Genomic DNA, 20,939 nt, shown 5'->3' with positions numbered 1-20,939 from the left:
AATGACGACAAATAACAAAGATGTAACAGGTACCAAGTAGCAGGTTAACAATTACAGAGCCCCAAGATTAATTCATGAGCTCTCAGCTCACCACCACAATAGTTACAGGGCAGAAAACCTCTAAGTACAAGGAGCACTTGCTCCTAATTACAATGTTAAGATGAAAAGAGCAGACCCGCTCTCAATTTTACCAGCCTGTCAAAGGCTAAAACAACCTTTATTCCTAACTGCCCTTAAGGCACACATACCGTGAAACAGGGGTATCTTGTACCCAACCTACAGGGCCTTCACACGAAGAAAACAAACACTGGGTTAATTAAATGGCCCAAAAAAACAAATTGACTGGAGGCGTAGCTTGCACTCCTACATGAAACTTCTTAAAACCTAGGTGGCACTCGGCCAGTTATACAGGGGCTAATCCCATACTATGGAGGTGACACGATAAGAAAATTTTATTACATTACGAAGAGAAGAAAAACGGTTATGAAAACGTAGTCACCTCAAAACAATATGAGTGGGAGCTCGAGAGGGTTAGGCACTCTCTATCCCAATTTGTAGTTAAAGAGACGGGATTTTACCAAAAGTCTATTACATTTTAAAGATAGGTTACATGAGAAAAGTTTCGAACCTGCCCCGAGGGTTAAACTGCTGAGCTAGCAAGAAATTAAGTTATTAAACGGCCATTACCTTATGGATGAACTGCTGCCCGAAGAAAGAGGTGCTTCCCGCCCCCTGATATATATGTTCACACACTGTGAAAGATGTTACTGAAGTGGCCCCGAGACCAAGAAATCAGCAGTTTATATACCCTCGTGGAACATTCGAGACCTTTCATGAATGATAACGACCCGACCATAAAATTTTATTGGTCGGCTAAAGATTACAAGTCATAACTGAAGAAGACATCTAGGATTGGTGGAAAATTAATTACAAAAATTACTCATTGGTCAAATTCAAAACTGGCGGAAAGAGAAGGGTTATACTGCCAACCCAAAAAATGACTGAAAGAAATTTAACAAAGAACAAACTTATGAATACCAACTTTCTTCAAAAAAAAACAGTTCCTTCACTTCGCACTAGGGTGCACAATTATCGTTCTTAAGTAGTGCCATCTAGAAGAGAAAGTCCACACTTCTTGCTACAGAGCAAACAAATACAAATCGAAATAGACATAGTTCAGAACACTTCAAAATTTACAGTAGAGACATCTTCCGAGAAACTCTTGATTTAATACAGATTGTTAAAGTTCAGGCTTCCTCCTGTAGAGAGATTTCAACTGGCGCAATATTTGAATTCGCGACGTGGAGGTGTACCGCCCGGTACAAGTAGTGTAAGCGCATTGTGATCCAGCCACCGACGCATGGTATTCCTCACTTACTGGTACCAATCGCAAGAAAAATTTCGACTCATGGTGTTCCACGCGTGATGGTTCTAATCACAGGTAATGTCATGGTTCTATTGTCTTCATCCCTTGGTCGCACCTTTTAGTTGCCTTTAGGCATAAAGTGAGTCCCTCATCCACAGGGGGGCACACACTAGTGACAATAACTCTCAGTTATGGCATCCCTCTTGGTTAAGAAAGAGTTAATACTAATTCTACAGGGGACATGCTGCTGAATAGGACGTGTCAATGCCAGTCCTCGGTCGGCGGCAGTCTCCAGTCTCTTGGGGTGGAGACGGTCGGCTGGCCCGGTCATGTTATGAGCAGCAGCGCTCACACAGATTGAATGTTTATGGCGCTCAAGGATGTGCGGACGTTCTTCAGGGACGATAAAATACACAGATTCTGCTCTGAGGCCCAAATCACATCGGTGAACAGAAAGGAAATATGGCTGGCCTAGAAATTTATAACTGTAACTATAGCATGCTCTTCGCTCACTCCCGCAATAGACAGACGTATGTTAAAAATTCTCCAGTCGAAAATACTTTTTAAAGAACAGACTGAATATTGGATATAACTGTCCTTCATCAAAACGAGATATTAAAAGCAAGAACATTAGCTGTTTCTTATAATAATAATAATAATAATAATAATAATAATAATAATAATAATAATAATAATAATAATAATAATAATAATTTTTACGGAGTTATCCGTGGTAGTTAGAAGTGAAAGAAGGTGCTGGGACGAATAGGTCTCAACTTACGAAATTAAAGTTAATTTAAAACTTTAACAAAGGTTATATTTTCTTTTCAAGATCAAGAAATAACAAGAATAACAGGTACTCAGTAGCGTATCAACAAGTTAAGGATGAACAATTACAGTTTATTAATGGATTTTGGGCTTCGAGCCCCAGATTCACAATCCCTGAGCAATGAGCTCAACTTTACTTATGAACAAGGTTCAACAAAGGGGCAGAAAACCCCAATCATGCCAAGGAGCACTAGCTCCCAATTACCAGTTAAGCCTGCTCGAGGCACACAAAAACCAAATTTAAGAAAGAGCAGCCCGCTCTCAAAGTTCAAGCCTATTCAAAGGCCACACCAAACTCCACCTTTAAGCTGCCCTCCAGGCACATAAGAGCAGGGTTAATAATACCCAATCTACTGAGGCCTATTAAGTAAAGAAACAGGTCAATTACATGGCCCCAAAATACCAACTTGAGTGGAGGCGTAACTTGCACTCCTAATACACCTTTTTTAAAACCTATTTGGCTCTTAGGCCGCTTATGCAAGGGCTAATCCCATACTACGGAGGTGACACGATAGGAAAATTTATTACATTATGAAGCGAAGAAAAACGGTTATGGAAACGTAGTCACCTCATAAACAATAAGAGAGGGAGCTCGAGGGGCTGAGGCACTCTCTATCCCTATTTGTAGTTAAAGAGACAGAATTTATACCAAGTATCTTTTACATTTTAAAGGAAGGCTACATAAAAGTTTCGAACCTGCCCCGAGGGTTAAACTGCTGAGCTAGCAAGAAATGAAGTTATTAAAAAGCCATTACCTTATGGAAGAACTGCTGCCCGAAGGAAGAGGCGCTTCCCGCCCCCTGCTACATAATCACACTAGGAAAGATGTTACTGAAGTGGCCCGGAGACCAGAAAATCAGCAGTTTAAATACCCTCGTGGAACATTCGAGACCTTTCAAGAATGAGAACCCACACCCCACCCAATTTTATTGGCTAGGATCAAGCAACATATCCATATCGGATAAGACACACATTATTGGTCAAAAATTAATTAAAGAAATTCGGGATTGGCTAAATTCAAAACAAGCGGAAAGAGAAGGGTTAAACTGCCAACCCAAAAAATGACTGAAAGAAATTTAACAAAGAACAAACTTATGAACACAAAATTTCTCAAAAAACAGTTCCTTCACTTCGCACCAGGGTGCACAATTGTAGTTCTTCAGTAGTGCCATCTAGAAGATAATGTTCACACTTCTCACTACAGAGAAAACAAATATAAATCGAAAAAGACACAGTTCAGAACTCTTCAAAATTTACAACAGCGACATCTTCTGAGAATCTTTAGAATTAACATGGTTGTTAAAGTTCAGGCTTCCTCCAGTAGAAGAGTATCAACTGGCGCAACGTTTGAATTAGCGGCGCGGAGGTGTACCGCCCGGTACAATAATAACAATAATAACCCAATAAATAACATCGGGTGGTTGTCACCACCCTCCGTGTATGCGAAACTGCGTGTTAGGGTGATGTAGAATAGTGGTTTGTGCGGTATGTGAATTGCAGGAATGTAGGAATTTCAGAACATCAAGAACACCCCGTCCCCGAGCCGAGAGAATTAACTGTTTTCGATTGATGATGCTGATGATGATGCTTGTTGTTTTAAGGGGCCTATCATCTAGGCCATCTGACACTAATGGTACGAAATGAGACGAAATGTAATGAAAAATTAAAAGTCCAAAATCCTCCACTGACAGAATTCAAAACGTGAGAACGAAGAATGAATGCATGGATGCATATGAATTTAAAACGATCAGTGGAACCGACCCACAGTGCCTCACATGCACAGAAGCTGGCGTAAAACAATAGTAGTACTGACCAAGGGACTTCTTCTATAGCGCAATACTGAATCGATGATACTTGTAGTCAAATGGGGTCCAAAATCCTAGTCAGCGGCCCTTCACAGTGGTAGTTATCGCCAGGAAAGTAGAACCATGGCATTTGTCATGCTGCGGTACTAATCAAGAGTAGCGTAGACTCGCGGTATTTCACACATTATGGTACTACTCACAGGTAATGAAATTCGCACACGGAATACAGACCTATGCTGTTTCGCACATTGCGCTGCCATTTACAGGCGACGCAAACCTATGGTGTTCATCATATACGCGTACTGTGATGATGATGATGCTTGTTGTTTAAAGGGGCCTAACATCGAAGTATACGCGTACTAACCACAGGGACTCTTACTATCCCGTTGTGTTCCTCATATAGTGGGTACTAATCATAGGCAGGCCAGAACCATGGTGTCGCTCACCCATGGTGTCGCTCCTAAAGTGGTAATAATTACAGGTACTGTAAAAGCCGGCAACGCACTCTGTTGATACTAATCATTAACCTATTTGGTACCTAACATAGTGGAACTACGCGGAAGTAAAAGCGACCCTCGACACTACGGGGCATCGAATCCAGTTCCCCGGGAACCACAGATTAAGACGCTGACTTCTGATCCTTGGAAATAATAATAATAATAATAATAATAATAATAATAATAATAATAATATAATAATAATAATAATAATAATAATAATAATAATAATTGTACCGGGCGGTACACCTCCACGCCGCTAATTCACATATTGCGCCAAATGAAACTTTTCTACTGGAGAAACCTGGAACTTTAACTACTGAACTAATTCAACGGTTATTCAGAAGATGTCACTGAGTGATTTTTATTTGCCTTTTGTTGTTCAACGATTAAGAGGTGTGGACAATCTCTAACAGATGTCTCTACCCAAAACTATGGTAACACGCTCTGGTGCAATGGAATGAACTTTCTTGAAGAAATATTGTATTCCTAAGTTTTGTTTTTACTAAATTTTGTTCTGTGGTTTGTGGGTTGGCAATATAAATCCTTTCTTTTCCACCAATAAGGAGTTTCTTCCTCGTCTTGTGTATTAGTTTTTGCTGTTATCCAATAAAAGCGAAAGGGTGTGTCTACTCATTCCTGAAAGGTCTCGAATGTTCCACGAGGGTATATAAACTGCTGATTTTCTTGTCTCGGGGCCACTTCAGTAACATCTCTCTTATTGTGTGAATATGTAGCAGGGGGCGGGAAGCGCCTCTTTCTTCATGCAGCAGTTCTCCTACAAGGTAATGGCCGGTTAAGATCTTCATTTCTTGCTAGCTCAGCAGTTTAACTCTCGGGGAGGGTTCGAACCCTTTAGTATGTAACCTACCTTTTTTCTTTTCTGTCTATGTAAAATCTATAAATTATAAATCTATAAATTACTGTAAAGCGGGGATAGATTGTGCTTCACCCTCTCGAACTCCCCTTCATTTTTTAAAAGGAGGTGACTACGTTTTCATAACCGTTCTTCTCTTCTTGAATGTAGTAAAGTTTTCTCATACGTGTCACCTCCCTAGCTTGGGATTAACCCCTGTATGATCGGCCTAGCGCCACATAGGTTTTAGACAAAAACTTGGTGTAGGAGTGGAAGTTATCGCCTCCATTCATTTTGTATTTTGGGCCATTTACTTAACCCATTTTGTTTTCCTTCCCGCGAAGGCCCAGTAGATTAGGTATTAGTTACCCCTGTTTCCGTGTGTGCCTTAAGGGCAGATAGAAATGTTGTTGTAGCCTTTGATAGGCTTGTAAAATTGAGAGCGGGTCTGCACTTTTTCTTAACATTGTAATTAGGAGCAAGTGCTCCTCGTACTTATGGGTTTTCTGCCCTTCAGCAATTGTGGTTGTGAGCTGAGAGCTCAGGAATTAAATTTGGGGCTCGAAGCCCAAATCATGTAACGAACTGTAATTTGTTAATTTGTTGATCTGCTACTTGGTACCTGTGATACTCTGTTAATTGTTGATTTTGAAAAGAAAATATAACCTTTGTTAAAATTTTAAATTAACTTTAATTTTGTAGTTGAGACCTATTCCAGCCCGCACCTTCTTTCACCTCTAACTACCAGGGATATCTCCCTAACAATAATAATAATAAATAAGTACATATTCGTTAAAGGCTATTAAGTCTTTTAGCGTTCAGTCTGCAAGCCTCTGTGAATTTACTGTACGCCTCTATTTGAAACTAGTTCTGCGGCCTCGTTTCGTTCTATACTCCTCATCCTTAAATCATCAGAAATTAAGTCTAACCATCGTCGTCTTGGTTTCCGTCTGATTATCTTTCAGACCATGACTCCTAGGCAACCTGTCCTCCTCCATTCGTTTCACATGACCCCACCAAATAAGTCGATTTATGCGTACAGTTTCATCAGTCGAGCTCATTCTTCTATCTCCTCATTGAGAGCACCCACCTTTTAGTGTTCCCACCTCTTTGTACCAGCGATCATTCTAACTACTTTCAGGTTTGTAACTTCTAACTTATGAGAAAGATATCCCGAGTCTGCCCAGCTTTCACTCCTGTATACAAAAGTTGGTATGGAAACAGATCGGTGTAAAGATAGTTTCGTCCAGGAACTGATTTTTTTCTTACAAAATACTGTTGATCAGAAGTGTGAGCTCTGCGTTTACTTTGTTGCACCTTGATTCACTCTCACTGACTATGCAACCATCCTGGACAAATACACAGCCTAAGTACTTCAAATGAGCTACCTGTTCTAGTTTTATATTCCCAAACTGACATTCAATTCTCTTAGGTTTCTTGCCCACTGGCATCACTTCAGTCTTGAGAAGGTTAATTTTCATATCATACTCATTGCATCTGTTTTCAAATTCGAAGATATTATATTACAGACTTTCAGCACAACGATCCGCCATTAAGAAGAAAACCTTGGCATAGGCCAAATTGCTTTCTACATTTCTAACAAACTAAATCCCTCCCTGCCACCTTACACCATGAAGAACAAAAGTGAATGATTGCAGCCTCTTCTAACCCCTGCAAGTGCCTTGAACCAAGAACTCATTGTTCAGTTGATTGCTGCTTCCTAATATAGATTTAATCCCATATAATAATAATTTCGTGTGACTATTTCAGCCCTTGTAAGGCAGACCCTCCCATGAGGGTGGGCGGCGTCTGCCATGTGTAGGTAACTGCGTGTTATTGTGGTGGAGGATAGTATTATGTGTGGTGTGTGAGTTGCAGGGATGTTGGAGACAGCACAAACACCCAGCCCTCGGGCCATTGGAATTAACCAATGAAGGTTAAAATCACCGACCCGGTCGGGAATCGAACCAGAGACCGTCTGAACCGAAGGCCAGTACGCTGACCATTCAGCCAGCGAGTCGGACATTTAATCCCATAGTCCCCCATTACGGCTGATATTTTTTCCTCGGTGCTTTGTCATAACTTATGCCTTCTCTAGATCTACGAAACATGAAAATAAGTGACTGTTCCTCTCGTAACACCTTTTAATTACATGGCGTATACTGAACATTTTATTATTATTATTATTATTATTATTATTATTATTATTATTATTATATTATCAATTACGCCAAATTTCTTTTCCTGGGTTTTTCTGTCTTGATCTTAATCATATTTATAATTATCATTTAGATAGATAAAACATACTTGTTTCTTTAAAGCCATATATATTTGCGTTTATATCTCGTGATCTCATCAAGATCTGAGCACTACTAAATACCAGCGTTTGGTCGCTCATCTATCATTGATGGTATCTCTGAAGCTTGTTTCTTGAAGAATGAAAAGCCCGACTTGGCCATTCATTCCCTAGCGGTTCAATACAACATTAACAGGCGATGTATTGGAAGTCGCGGCTAGCGAACTGTGATTGGAGGACGCGTGCACATGTGGCTCCGCCCCAAGCTGTGCCCGTTCCCATGGAAACACGCGCGGTCCATTCCACGCCAGCATGCAACCAGTCGGGTCCCTCACAGGAGGCCGATCAGTGATCGCACTGTCGTCTTCTCACTGTTTTGAGGTGATATGTATTATAACTACTGGCAATATTGGTATTTTAAAAACTTAGGGAATGAATAATCCTAAATGGGCAATTGTTGCTTCAATACTCGCCTTATATGCTCAAGGTTGATGATGATGCTGATGATGATGCTTGTTGTTTTAAGGGGACTAACATCGAAGGTCATCTGCCCCTAATGGTACGAAATGAAAGAACAAAAATTACAAAGGCATCCACTCACCAAAATAAAAATAAAAAAATTCATGAAGAATGAATGGATGGACAGGAACCCAACAAAACACAAAACAAACAAACAAAAACAAAAACCAGTGGATCGGATTCAGTAGAGAACGAAAATAACATTATTATCGACCAAGGAACCACTTAAAAAGCACAATGATGCTTGGTGTCTAAAGGGGGTGCAAAATCCACGTCTAAGGCCCCACAGAATGGTAGGCCTACATGTCGCGAGTAAAATAGAACCATGGTATGTGTCATGTTGGGGTATTAATCAGAAGTAGCGAAGACTCACGGTGTTCCACAAAAGATGGTACTACTCACAAGTATTGTACTTCGTACAGGTAACGCAGACCTATGGTGTTTCGCACACAATGGCGCCACTCACAGCCAACGCAAACCGATGAGTTTCCTCACCTAGGGTACTAGTCACGGGTGCCGGTCCCAAGGGCCCCGTGGTGTTCCGCACATAGTGAGTACTAATCACAGGCAACGCAGACCCACGGTGTCGCTCATATAGCGGTACAACTCACAGGGTACGCCCAGACCCGCGGTGTTGCCCACATGGGTACAACGCACGGGTACTGGAATCCACTCGGCCAGGCTTTTTACTGCAACGAATCACAAACATATTTCGCACCATGTTAGTGATACTACTCGCAAGTACATGCAACCCATGGTGTTGCCCGCATGATGGTACGAATCAAGAGTAGTTTCATGGTTCTAATTCATTCATCCCTTGGTCGCCCCTTTTAGTCGCCTCGTTCGACAGGCAGGGGATACCGTGGGTGTATTATTCGTCAGCCTCCCCCACCCACAGGGGGTGTGTGTTTGGTCCGCGAGAGGTATTTTATTTCCCTCAAATCCGCCGGCAAGCCGGTTAGGACCCCTCTATCCGCCACCTGGGACGCGCCACGTGGGAGTATCACCTCTCCCCCTACTACGCCTGCGTAGCAGGTTGGTGGATGCTCAAGTTTATGCGATCAAATCTAGTTTAACCGGTTTTAAGACTTTAGAAAGAAAATATTTCATTGTAATAAGATTTTTCATTTAACACTGCCCATAATGCTACAACGAATTGGGCCTATTAATATTTTCTCTTTAACATGGCTTAATTATAACGATGTGCCATGGCTTCAGTTGTACAACAGTCCTCCTTAAATGGCCACTGGTTAAATAATTCATCGAAACGATAAAACGTAGGTAATTTAATTATCCTTAATACCGACACGAGGAAAAAAAAATTAACACATTTGCTGAGCATTTCACACGTTGTCCATAAAACTTGAAACAAAACATCCAGGGAGACGCTACTAGTAATAATAGTTTTTATTATTTCTGTTAATTTTTACAAAGGTATTGTGTTACTGTGTTGAGGAAGCAGCATGCCATTTTATTTTCGTATATCATGTCGTATGTTAGATATGTAGGGGATTTCATTCAGTATAAGACGGTAGGATTTAGGTTCGTATTTCGTGTTACTAGTGTATTTACATTTGACCTACAGTTTAATTGTAAGACACGGTATGTGTCCCTAAATTTGCCAGGTACAATAAATTACCTATCTGTCTACCCCCTGTAACACACAAAATTCACATTCCATAAATGGAGGATCGTTCCTACGGTCATCAAAATAAACTTCACTGAACGCTATAACATTAGTCTACATCTGTTTCTGGTTACATTCAATTGCGTGATAACAAATTCGTAACTGATTAAACATTTAAAGTTAGTTACTAGCGGGTTAATTATTTTGTGCCACTGACCTGTAAATAGTTGAAATGTCGTATGGCTTTTAGTGCCGGGATATCCCAGGACGGGTTCAGCTCGCCAGGTGCAGGTCTTTCTATTTGACACCCGTAGGCGACCTGCGAGTCGTGATGAGGATGAACTGATGAAGACAACACATACACCCAGCCCCCGTGCCATTGAAATTAACCAATTAAGGTTAAAATCCCCCACCCGGCCGGGAATCGAACCCGGGACCCTCTGAACCGAAGGCCAGTACGCTGACCGTTCAGCCAACGAGTCGGACTGTAAATAGTTGATGCGATAGGACACTGTCAATAGAATTATTGACCTTTTAGAAAACTCGTTTGCATGGCATAATTCTGGCACATCTGATACACCTTGCAACTCACAGGACGTGGACAGAGGGGTGACTCTGAAGTGTTGTGAACATTGAGACGTGGGTTGGTGGTCACAGGGCATCTACTTAAGTCTGCCACTTACGAATTTCAGGCTCGTCACTTTCATCTTAATGGTACGACCTTACTTGGTCAACTTTTGTTGTCTCCAGACCCCGACGGTTGTAGGTTTACGAGGAATAACGCGGCTTTCATTTTAAGCCTTTCTTGTGACCCTACCCGTCTTTTTGCCAATGCCTTCATTTTTCGAAAGTTCGGACTTCTTCCTCTCTTATATGATTAGGGTCAGGAGAGGATGTTTTCGCAATTGTACTTCCTATTTAAACAATATTATCACCTCTGTAGAGTGGGCGTACCAGTTTCTGTTTTACTATAACATGTGCACTAAGTGAAATAGAATGGTTATCTATATGACCGACCGCCTTCGGCTCTAGAGATTAACCTGCTACTCATCTCTATTGCATTGAACTACGGGGCCCTAAGCTCTCCCGAAATGGACTTCCTGACAAGTACAGTACTCGAATTTATGTCCTTGTGGGTAAATCGAGTACGTCCTTATCGACTTGCTAGCTAGCCCCTACCATCGAGCACATAGCAAAGTTATTATGCATTAATATAAAGAACAACATTCACAGGACACGTACAAGCGAATTTGAGTAAATTCATCAAAGAGATTGACTGATGTCGAAGTAATCTTACAAACAGCCCGCAGCGGACGTTTCTGCAAATAGTTATATTGGTCAGAAAAGTTGCTCCACTGTGTTCTCATACCTGGCAACTTATCGGAGCCATTGTTTGAATAAAATGCATTGTAATGAAATGTTGGGTGGGTGATTTCACCATAATTTATATTACCATTCAGCTACTTTTATTATCGTTTTATAATTGGCACGAAGGTGGGTACATTGTCGCTGGCACCGGTAATATTTATGCTATGCAACCCACTAAACGAATCAGAGTTAATACCCGGAGGTTATGCTGATAAATGGGCAAATTTCTGTGCTACTAGAGCGAATTTCAAACGAGAACATTCAATGCACACATCCTTAAATGCTGACTGTCACTTTCCTAACATAATAGAATTATACAAGTTTATGGGTAAAGCGTATTAGACAAATGTGTATTAAAGGTAAAGAAAATATTTCTTCTGAAAATCATCTCACGGGGTAGGATAAGATAAAAAATGTTGACTCTGTTTCTTCCGTACGAGAGTTAACTCATTTTTGTTGGATGAATTTTATGTTTTGTAAGTGGTAGTGCACAGCATTTATGAAACTTGTACGATGTGAATTCAATTATTTTCTTGAATAAGAAACGTAAAATGTTAACTATTCAAGTACGGATTGGCGTAATCAAGGGAAAAATCAGTTAGTAAAATATTTTTAATAATTGACAGGCAACCAGAAACGACATCAAAAACAAGAGGGAAATCATTCTTAAATTTTGCAATGATGATGATGATGATGCTTGTTGTTTTAAGGGGCCTAATATCGAGGTCATCGGCCCCTGATGGTACGAAATGAGACGAAATGCAATGACAAAATAAAAATACAAAAACCTCCACTGACCAGAATTCAAAACGTGAGGACGAAAAATGAACGGATGGATAAGAAGTTAAAACAATCAGTGGAGACGACCCGCAATGCCTCAGTCTCAGAAACTGATGGAAAACAATAGTAATACTGACCAAGAGCCTGCTTCCATAGCTCAATACTGAATTGATGATGCTTGCAAGCTAATGGATTCAAAATATAGGTCATCGCACTCTCATAATGGTACTTATCGCTTGGAAAGTAGAACCATGGTATTTGACATGGTGCGGTACTAATCAACAGTATCGTAGACCCGCGGTATTCCACACAGTATGGTACTACTCATAGGTAATGAAATTCGCACAGGTAATACAGACCTATGGTGTTTCACACATAGCGGCGCCATTTACAGGCAACGCAAACCTATGGTTTCCATTACATACGTGTACTAACCAGAGGGACTCGTACTATCCCGTGGTGTTCCTTATGTGTGGGTACTAATCATAGGCAAGCCAGAACCCTGGTGTCGCTCATATAGTGCTACTAATCGCAGGTACCGTAAAAGCCTAACCGCACGGTGCTCCTGATTGCTACTAATCACAAACCTATTTGGTACCTAACATAGTGGTACTACGCGCAAGTAATAACGACCCATGGTGTTCCCCGCGTGGTGGTACTAATCACAAGTAATTTCATGGTTCTAATCCAATCATCCCTTGGTCGCCCCTTTTAGTCGCCTCTCACAACAGGCAGGGGATACCGTGGGTGTATTATTCGTCTGCCTCCCCCACCCACAGGGGGTGTGTGTTTGGTCCGCGAGAGGTATTTTATTTCCCTCAAGTTCGCCGGCAAGCCGGTTAGGACCCCCCTATCCGCCAGCAATGAAGGTCTATTCAGTTATTATAACGAGTGAGAAATATGGCGGGATAGAAGCAGAGTTCGTAAATTTTGAGTTAAATGATGTGTTTATTTTCTCTCAGGTACATAACAATGTACCTGTTTGCATAGTGTACGATTGTAAACTTTCCTCCTAAGTTGTTGCTGGATAATGCAAGCAAATTGGAACTTCGAACTATCATCAGACCCAATTAGTCGAGATTATTATCAACGATGACGATCTTCTTTATATGGAGCCTATGAAGGAAGAAACTCACTTTAATAATTAACGCAGTTACGAGAATTTTGCAAACGGAACAATGAATCGGATTAGCGTATATAGCCAGTTAGTCACACTCTATAATCAGAACTTTAATAAGAAATAATTATTTTTCTTCTTAGTCGTTTGGGCCTACTGAGGACCACGCAGCTCGCATCTTCTCGTCACTTGAGCCTTCTGTTTTCTGCTCTTCCAGTATTCTTTCATTTTCTGGCTGTGAGCCAGCTTTCTTTCTTCCGTCCACATACGTCTACTGGTTCCTGTGTTCTTCCTATAAGTAAGTGACGTTCAAAAAATTCCCCGCTGAATAGCTCGCCGAGACTGTGGGTGGTCATGTACAGACTCATGCGGGATCCGCAGTTGTTCCAGATCCTACTTGACCGAAGAGATAAACTTGTTCCTTCCCTCTATCTGCCGCAGCGAAGATCCTGTTGGTAGGTCTGCAGGGGTTCATGCGGGTTAGGTGCCCATAGAAGGCCAGGCGCCTTCTTCTTCTTATTATTATTATTGCTGTTGTTGATATTACTCTATTTACCTTTATTCGTAGTGGTGAAGTTGGAACTCACGGTCCTCTCTTACACTTAACCACATTTGTTTAACATTGTTCATAATATGAGATAAATATTCATAACGTTATCTTACAAATTAGAAGTCGCATATGTACCTGTATAATGTGTGTATGATGCTATAAATTCTGAGTCAGTTGAACGGAACCAAATGATCATCCAAAGCAAGACGGAGGCAGGCCAAAAATCGTCGCATAGGAATGAATACTGCACGAGGGTGAAAGAATCGAAGTTTGTGATATCGTTCAAATGCCAAATATTTTTAGACAATACAAGCGATGAAATTATCAAAGCTTTAAATGTTTTGAATATCTTCTCACTGGATTTGAAAAACTCATACCGTTAACACAAAGTATTTCACTTTGCTAACTCTCTACATTTTACTAATGTTTGTGAGATATATATTGGTGAAATGAAAAAATGAAAAACAACCATTCCTTTTTAGTTATTAATTAATATTTATCGATCTAATTCAGAATTCTTATATTATGAAATGTCATCGTACAATAATAAAAGCAAGATATCTAGCTCATCGAATCAAGGAACACGTTTTCAAAGCAGTGCTACATGATATTCGGAGTTTAGAAGAAAGCTAATACTGGATTGCCAGAAAGAGTTTTAAAGCTGCCAGCTTTAGCTGCGACAGTCTTTAAGGAACAATTTCAGGTCACGTCGCTCCCAAGTCGACTCGCAATCTTGACTGTTCCTTCGAGAGATTGTACAAACCTTGTACTGAAAAGAACTTACTTCGATTCTCAGATAATTCGCACTGAATGAAATCTGCCTGATTTTAAATTATGTGTTCAGTCAAGATCATTTTTCAAAAGAAACGTGTCACCACCAATATTGAATTTCAATAATAATAATAATAATAATAATAATAATAATAATAATAATAATAATAATAATAATAATAATAATAATAATAATAATAATAATAACAATAATACAATTCAATAAATGTTAAAGTGATGATGATGATGATGCTTGTTGTTTTAAGGGGCTTAACATCGAAGGTCATCGGCCCTAATGGTACGAAATGAAAGAACAAAAATTGCAAAGGCATCCACTGACCAAAATAAAAATAAAATATGGCATGAAGAATGAATGGATAGACTGGAACTCAACAAAACACAAAACAAACAAACAAAAACTATTGGATCGGACTCAATACAGATCGAAAATAACATTATTACCGACCAAGGAACCACTTATAAAGCACAATGATGCTTGGTGTCTAAAGGGGGTGCAAAATCCACGTCTAAGGCCCCACAGAATGGTACATGTCGCGAGTAAAATAGAACCATGGTATGTGTCATGTTGGGGTATTAATCAGAAGTAGCGAAGACTCACGGTGTTCCACAAAAGATGGTACTACTCGTAAGTATTGCAATACGTACAAGTAACGCAGACCTATGGTGTGTCTCACACAATGGCCCAACTCAAGAGTCAACGCAAACCGAGAAGGTTCCCCACCTAGGTGTACTAAACACGGGCGCCGGTATTCCCGTGGTGTTCCTCACATAGTGGGTACTAATCACAGGCAACGCAGACCCACGGTGCTGCTCATATAGTGGTACAACTCACAGGCTACGCCCAGACCCGCGGTGTTGCACACATGGGTAAGACGCCCGGGTACTGGAATCCACCAGGCCAGGCTTTAACTGCTACTAATCACAAACCTATTTCGCACCGAATTTAGTGGTACTACTCGCAAGTACAGGCAACCTCTGGTGTTCCCTGCGTGATGGTACGATTCAAAATTAGTTTCATGGTTCTAATTCAGTCAGCCTTTGGTCGCCCCTTTTAGTCGCCTCTTACGACAGGCAGGGGATACCGCGGGTGTATTCTACATGTGCGTCCCCCACCCGCAGGGGGTAGTGTGTTTGGTCCGCGAGAGGTATTTTATTTCCCTCAAGTCCGCCGGCAAGCCGGTTAGGACCCCCCTATCCGCCACCTGGGACGCGCCACGTGGGAGTATCACCTCTCCCCCTGCTACGCCTGCGTAGCAGGTTCGTGGAAATGTTAAAGTAGCCAATAATGACTGCAGTAACAGAGATAGTGATCAACGGTCATATCAATAAAATAAATAATATTAAATAAATTGAAACACACGAAATGGTTTTGCCTTTACGGCTGTTATGTTATTGACATTATTTTTTGCGGACGAACTTACCTGGATGTTTCCCTTGCAATACCGATGGCTGATTATATGATGTAGCTAGAGTGTAAGTAGGCCTGTCATTAAGTCTATTTCTCAGCCTGTACATTTGGAACGAATCCGAGACCAAAACCTTTTAAATCGGCGCACGCGTTGAGCTTGCACGGATTTGGAAACTCTCCAAAACCGTCCCGTGGGCAAACGCACGAATTAATTGATTCTTTTCCGAAACCTTAGTTTTTGTTACTTAAAGTTACCGAGTTCGTGTCCACCCGACGCGTTCACTGTACGTGGCGCTCCAAATTGTACTGAGTGCGCTTTATTGAGCACTGAAAGCACGAGGACCTCGTAGCGCAAGGTTTCAGCATCACGCACGTTTATCATTGTAACATTGAGTTACCTGGGGATATTGGAATATCATATGCGTCAATTGTATAGTGCAGAAACAGCCTGTTGCAATAAGCAGGCTGATTTTCGTAAAGTAAAATTCCCGTGCATGACAGAGCGAGATATAGTCATGTCAAAATGATAATAGTATAATTTGCGAAGTCGTGATTGAGTTAATGTGTTAATTTTGTTACACTCATATTGGTATTTTTATCTCTCTGTTTCAGGTGAGAAGCCTCACAAGTGTCAGGTGTGTGGGAAGGCGTTCAGCCAGTCCTCGAACCTCATCACCCACAGCAGAAAGCATACAGGCTTCAAACCATTCGCTTGTGACTTGTGTGGCCGCTCCTTCCAGCGCAAAGTTGACCTTCGGCGACACAAAGAGACTCAACACACCGAGTTACGACCTGTGACATAATGTGGTTCATGTCCTGAGTTCGTGGAATCAGACTAAGGAACATATTTTGTGATTTTATGCTATCGTTTAGCACCGGTTTTGTCATTATCTCTACCTCTTTCAAGGATCTGCGAACACTCCCAAGCATAACGAATATAGAATATTGTACTATAGAAATCTCATCCAGCTGGAGAAGCTCGCTGTCTGGTGTGGAATACATCATACCAGGGAAACCGGCTATTTCTAAAATCGGGTGTTTCATGAACAAAGTTTGTAATCAACATAATAAAACAAAGATGTATTTCTGTGCCTGATTTGGAACTGGCGTGATTCAATACACCTTATGTAGTTTTAAAATACTGTACATGAATCTTTATCACAAGTGGGATGCATTTCATAAATATTTCGTAAGACAGGCATGAACTGAATTGACATTGCACCACCATTGGATTTATTGCCATCGTCTCATGCTGCCTAAACCAGCTTGATGATCCGTAAGAATTGTAGGCGCATGCTTGAGGTCATTTATCCCTTAGTGAAGTCTCCATGCTGAGAACCTCTTATGTATAACATTAGTCAAATTTACATCTCAGCCATGTGCTTCCGCCTCGAAGTTGACATTTTAAATATGGAGAACACGTCAGAACTTAAGTGCTTCTCTTATTCCATATTATCTTCACGTGAAGAACGACTGGTGTTTACCTATTATAGTCCATCATAATGCCATATCATGCCATGCAAAAAGTTAGTCACACTTGACGCATCTTGGAATATGATATCAGTTCGACACAATTTAATCTGAAATTTGGACTATGAACTATTGAAATTAGACCCAGCATTCCTGAACTGCACGCGAGTTTTAAAATATTCTGAGATCAAATCAGGTTATGTCATCGATACAGATAATATATATGACATGATTACGGAGATGAACTCCCAGTGGTCAAAACCAGCAGATAAAGTAAAGTTCTGAAATGTATTACTACGAATATAGCAACACTAAGGTACAGCAAATAAATTACCGTGAATATTTAACAGTGTGAAGAGTTAACGCAACTTTTCACAAAAGGAAAGAAGAAGACCAAAGAGACAGGAGTTCATGCAATGGTGAGTAGAACAATGTTCCTCGCAGAGAGCATTCTTGATAGCCAATGCAATACTCTGTAAATTTATAAAGAAGTTTTCTTACATTCACAGTTTAAGTAGTTGCCAATTACAAAACTGATGCATATATTTTGATTTTATATTATTATAAAGCAGAATTTCAAAGACGTAATGCGAATTCTTTTCTTTTAAAATATTGTTGAATTCAGAAAAATGAATCAATAAAACTGGAAAATGCATTGGGTGCTAAACTTTGAAAAATAGAATGATATATAGTGAAATGTTGGTGCTTCGAATAAAATATAAGTCAGAACATGGAACTAAATGTAGCTGAATTACTTCTTAATTTATTGTACGTGGTTCTCTTCAATTCTGTGTTCTAATGTGATAAAGAAGAGCCAAAGGCAGTGTAAAATAAATTGACGCAGATCTTCTCCATATTAAATTTAAGTGGAAGTAGAGTTTTAACAAGGTGTTCTGCATTCCGTATCTGAAATTTCTTATGATAGTTACCATTACAATGAAATTAATATATTATTTATTTTCAACGGTAGAATTAGAGACTTGAATGCGCGGAATAATTTAAATGAAATTCGTAATTTCAAATATTCTTGAATAAGTACATTTACTTGTCTAGTTGTGATGTTATATTTATATAAACATTGTTATTTATTCTATATCATTCCTGAAAGGTAATGCACTCAAACTCACGACTTACGAACTCTACAGAAATTTCAATAAGACGCGTAGAACACATATGAAGACTGTTCGTGTTGTCTAAGGAGTTCATTTCCACTGTGTATTCTAATCCAGCGAAGAGATGCCAAAGAAAGAATTAAAAAAGTTGTTCCTTCCAAAGGTTCAACAAAAACTGAATTACAGTGCCATATTGATTTTCCAATGAAGACTTACTTATGAATATAAGTCTTCATTATAATTTATCACCAAAGAATATCATAAAATACATATAATAATACTAAGTCTTCAAATATATTTTAGAAGCGTAATAAAGGTCATATTACTCCTCCGTCACGAGATCTCCCTTAATTTTCCTTCCAAGATGTTTTCTTTAAAATATTCAAATGTTTCCCCATACAATAATACTTATTGTACAACAAATAAGATTGTCTATTTGACAGAAACATAGCAGTAATTGAGGTCTTGAAGGAATAATCACTATAAAAAATGAGCGTTAAAAGTGAGGCATATGTGTATTTGATTAGGAAGAATGAAAGGATGCTTTAGCAGAGAATTATATGCAATTTTTATATTTCTAATATTTATATTGGATAGTTTTGAATGAATATTTATCATAGTTTTAGATTTTTAATTTCCAAGAAAATTGAACAGATATTATAGCAAGCAGATTTCTCTGTTTGTATTCATTTTACAGAAATATGCAATTAAATAACAAACTATGGTGGTAGATATGATTTGTATACGGAAGGAATTAATTTCTTCCTTAACTTTTACATAGATTCGATGTTACCTACTTGATAACATTTATGTTATAACTATAAAATGAAACATTGGGAGGTAATTAGCAACGTTTGGAGCTAGAGAAACCAAACCAAAAGGAACTTCGGAATTTGTGAGAAAATTTAATATACGTGAATTAATTTTGAAGCATAAAATTCGTCGACTGTTTTAAAAATCTTCTGTAAATAATCATGCACCATTAGTATTCACTGTTTTGTATTGTAATTTTGACACAAAGTCAATAATACAATGGACAGCCGCATCTCCAATTGAATTGTTTAAATTAAGTTCCCATCAACTAATATATTGTAATTTTTAAAAATATATTTTTCAGAAAGAGTAAATCAGTTGATTTTACAGACACATTAGTAGGCTGAACTTTTCGGAACCGAAGGTTGGTCTGACTGTCATTTTTGATTCTTGTTTGGATTTGTAGAACGCACGGATGAGGTATTTATGATATTAACATCGTCTAATCTTCATGAAAATGGGGCATTGAAAAGACATGACATCACAAAGACGAGGTATTGATCAAAATCTATAGATGAAGATAAATCTGAAAATGTTGTACCTATGAATGTAGGATGTAAGAATAAGGAAGGCCAAACTTTCATGACATATTCCTCACGCGTACAGGTACAGGAACATCTTCCCTGGCGCTGCCTCAGAGTGCGCCATACTGTCTTCACATACAGCAGCCTCACTCCTGAAAACACTAACAACTATTCCTCATGTCAATAAATATCCTTGAACGGATATCGCAGTAGACTAATCTGAGGATGCTCTAGGGCATATAAAATTACACTTGAAATAAAATTGTGTTTGCAGTGACAGCTTAAACGACGTTTTCCGTTGGCACTGAATGTCGCATTACGTACTTGATAACCAGTCTTTGTTTGGGCTGATTCTACCTACACATTATAAGAAAGGAGTTGAAAATATCTTCCAAAACACCAGAAAAAGGGTGCCTAACGACTGTTAGATCAGACACCCGGTATATGAAAAGAAATAAATTTTGAGTACTGCATAAACGTGTTAGTAAGTCACTAAGCTTCAATGCGCAAATGAAAGTATCGTATGTCATAAACATTTAAGCCCTACTGATAAATATAGTATAAACTTTGTAGACAACCAATTGTTGTAGCAGGTCAATTCCTATACATTCATATTCTCAAAAATCTTGTGTGATAAATATACAGTTAATAGAAGCACTATCATTTGGCATATAATATAAAATTCTGTTAGTAAAATTCAAAAATAAAAATAAAGCATTCTTTCTTCAGACATAGCCTTAGATCTATTTACTTTCATCTGGTTTGAAATTTGGGGTAATGAATGTGAACTTCTAAATATGTTATTAATTTTGTACAGGCACAAATGAGGTTTTATTTATCTTTTGAAATATTTAATTTATCAAACTGAAAGAACATGTTTTGTGACCGTAGTTTGAACATCCCACACAATATATTTGAGGAAGATATATCAAATTTTAGTCTACCGTTAGCTACCTACGAATAATCAGACAAAATTTTGAACTCTTCAAATATCTCCCAAAAGAAAATGATATACAGTAATTTTATCTCCAATGATTATGGATAGATTTTAGTGTTGTTGAACTGCAATGTGCTTAGATTACGAACCATACTTCCAACATCATACCAAACCACAATATAAATATAGCCTATGATAAACATATCAATGTGTTTACACAGATCTTCAGTTAAGTAATCTATCCTCATAGCGTAAAATGCTTCTTAAGTTCAGT

The 20,939-nt window shown here is 39.2% G+C and overlaps 1 protein-coding gene across 1 annotated transcript in view; it reads left to right on the top strand.

Annotated features, from left to right (window-relative positions):
- LOC137500466 (uncharacterized) overlaps window positions 1-16,612 on the top strand; it is a 196,848-nt gene extending 180,236 nt beyond the window's left edge. The window contains exon 7 of the mRNA XM_068227363.1: window positions 16,422-16,612. Coding sequence (XP_068083464.1) covers window positions 16,422-16,612 — 191 coding nt within the window. The remainder of the gene's footprint in view (window positions 1-16,421) is intronic.
- Window positions 16,613-20,939: the final 4,327 nt, after the last annotated feature.

The sequence above is a fragment of the Anabrus simplex genome, chromosome 4 (genome assembly GCF_040414725.1).
Source record: "Anabrus simplex isolate iqAnaSimp1 chromosome 4, ASM4041472v1, whole genome shotgun sequence".
Classification (NCBI taxonomy): domain Eukaryota; kingdom Metazoa; phylum Arthropoda; class Insecta; order Orthoptera; family Tettigoniidae; genus Anabrus; species Anabrus simplex.
The sequence above is the reverse complement of the archived record's forward strand: the minus strand, read 5'-3'. Positions and strand labels throughout refer to the sequence as shown.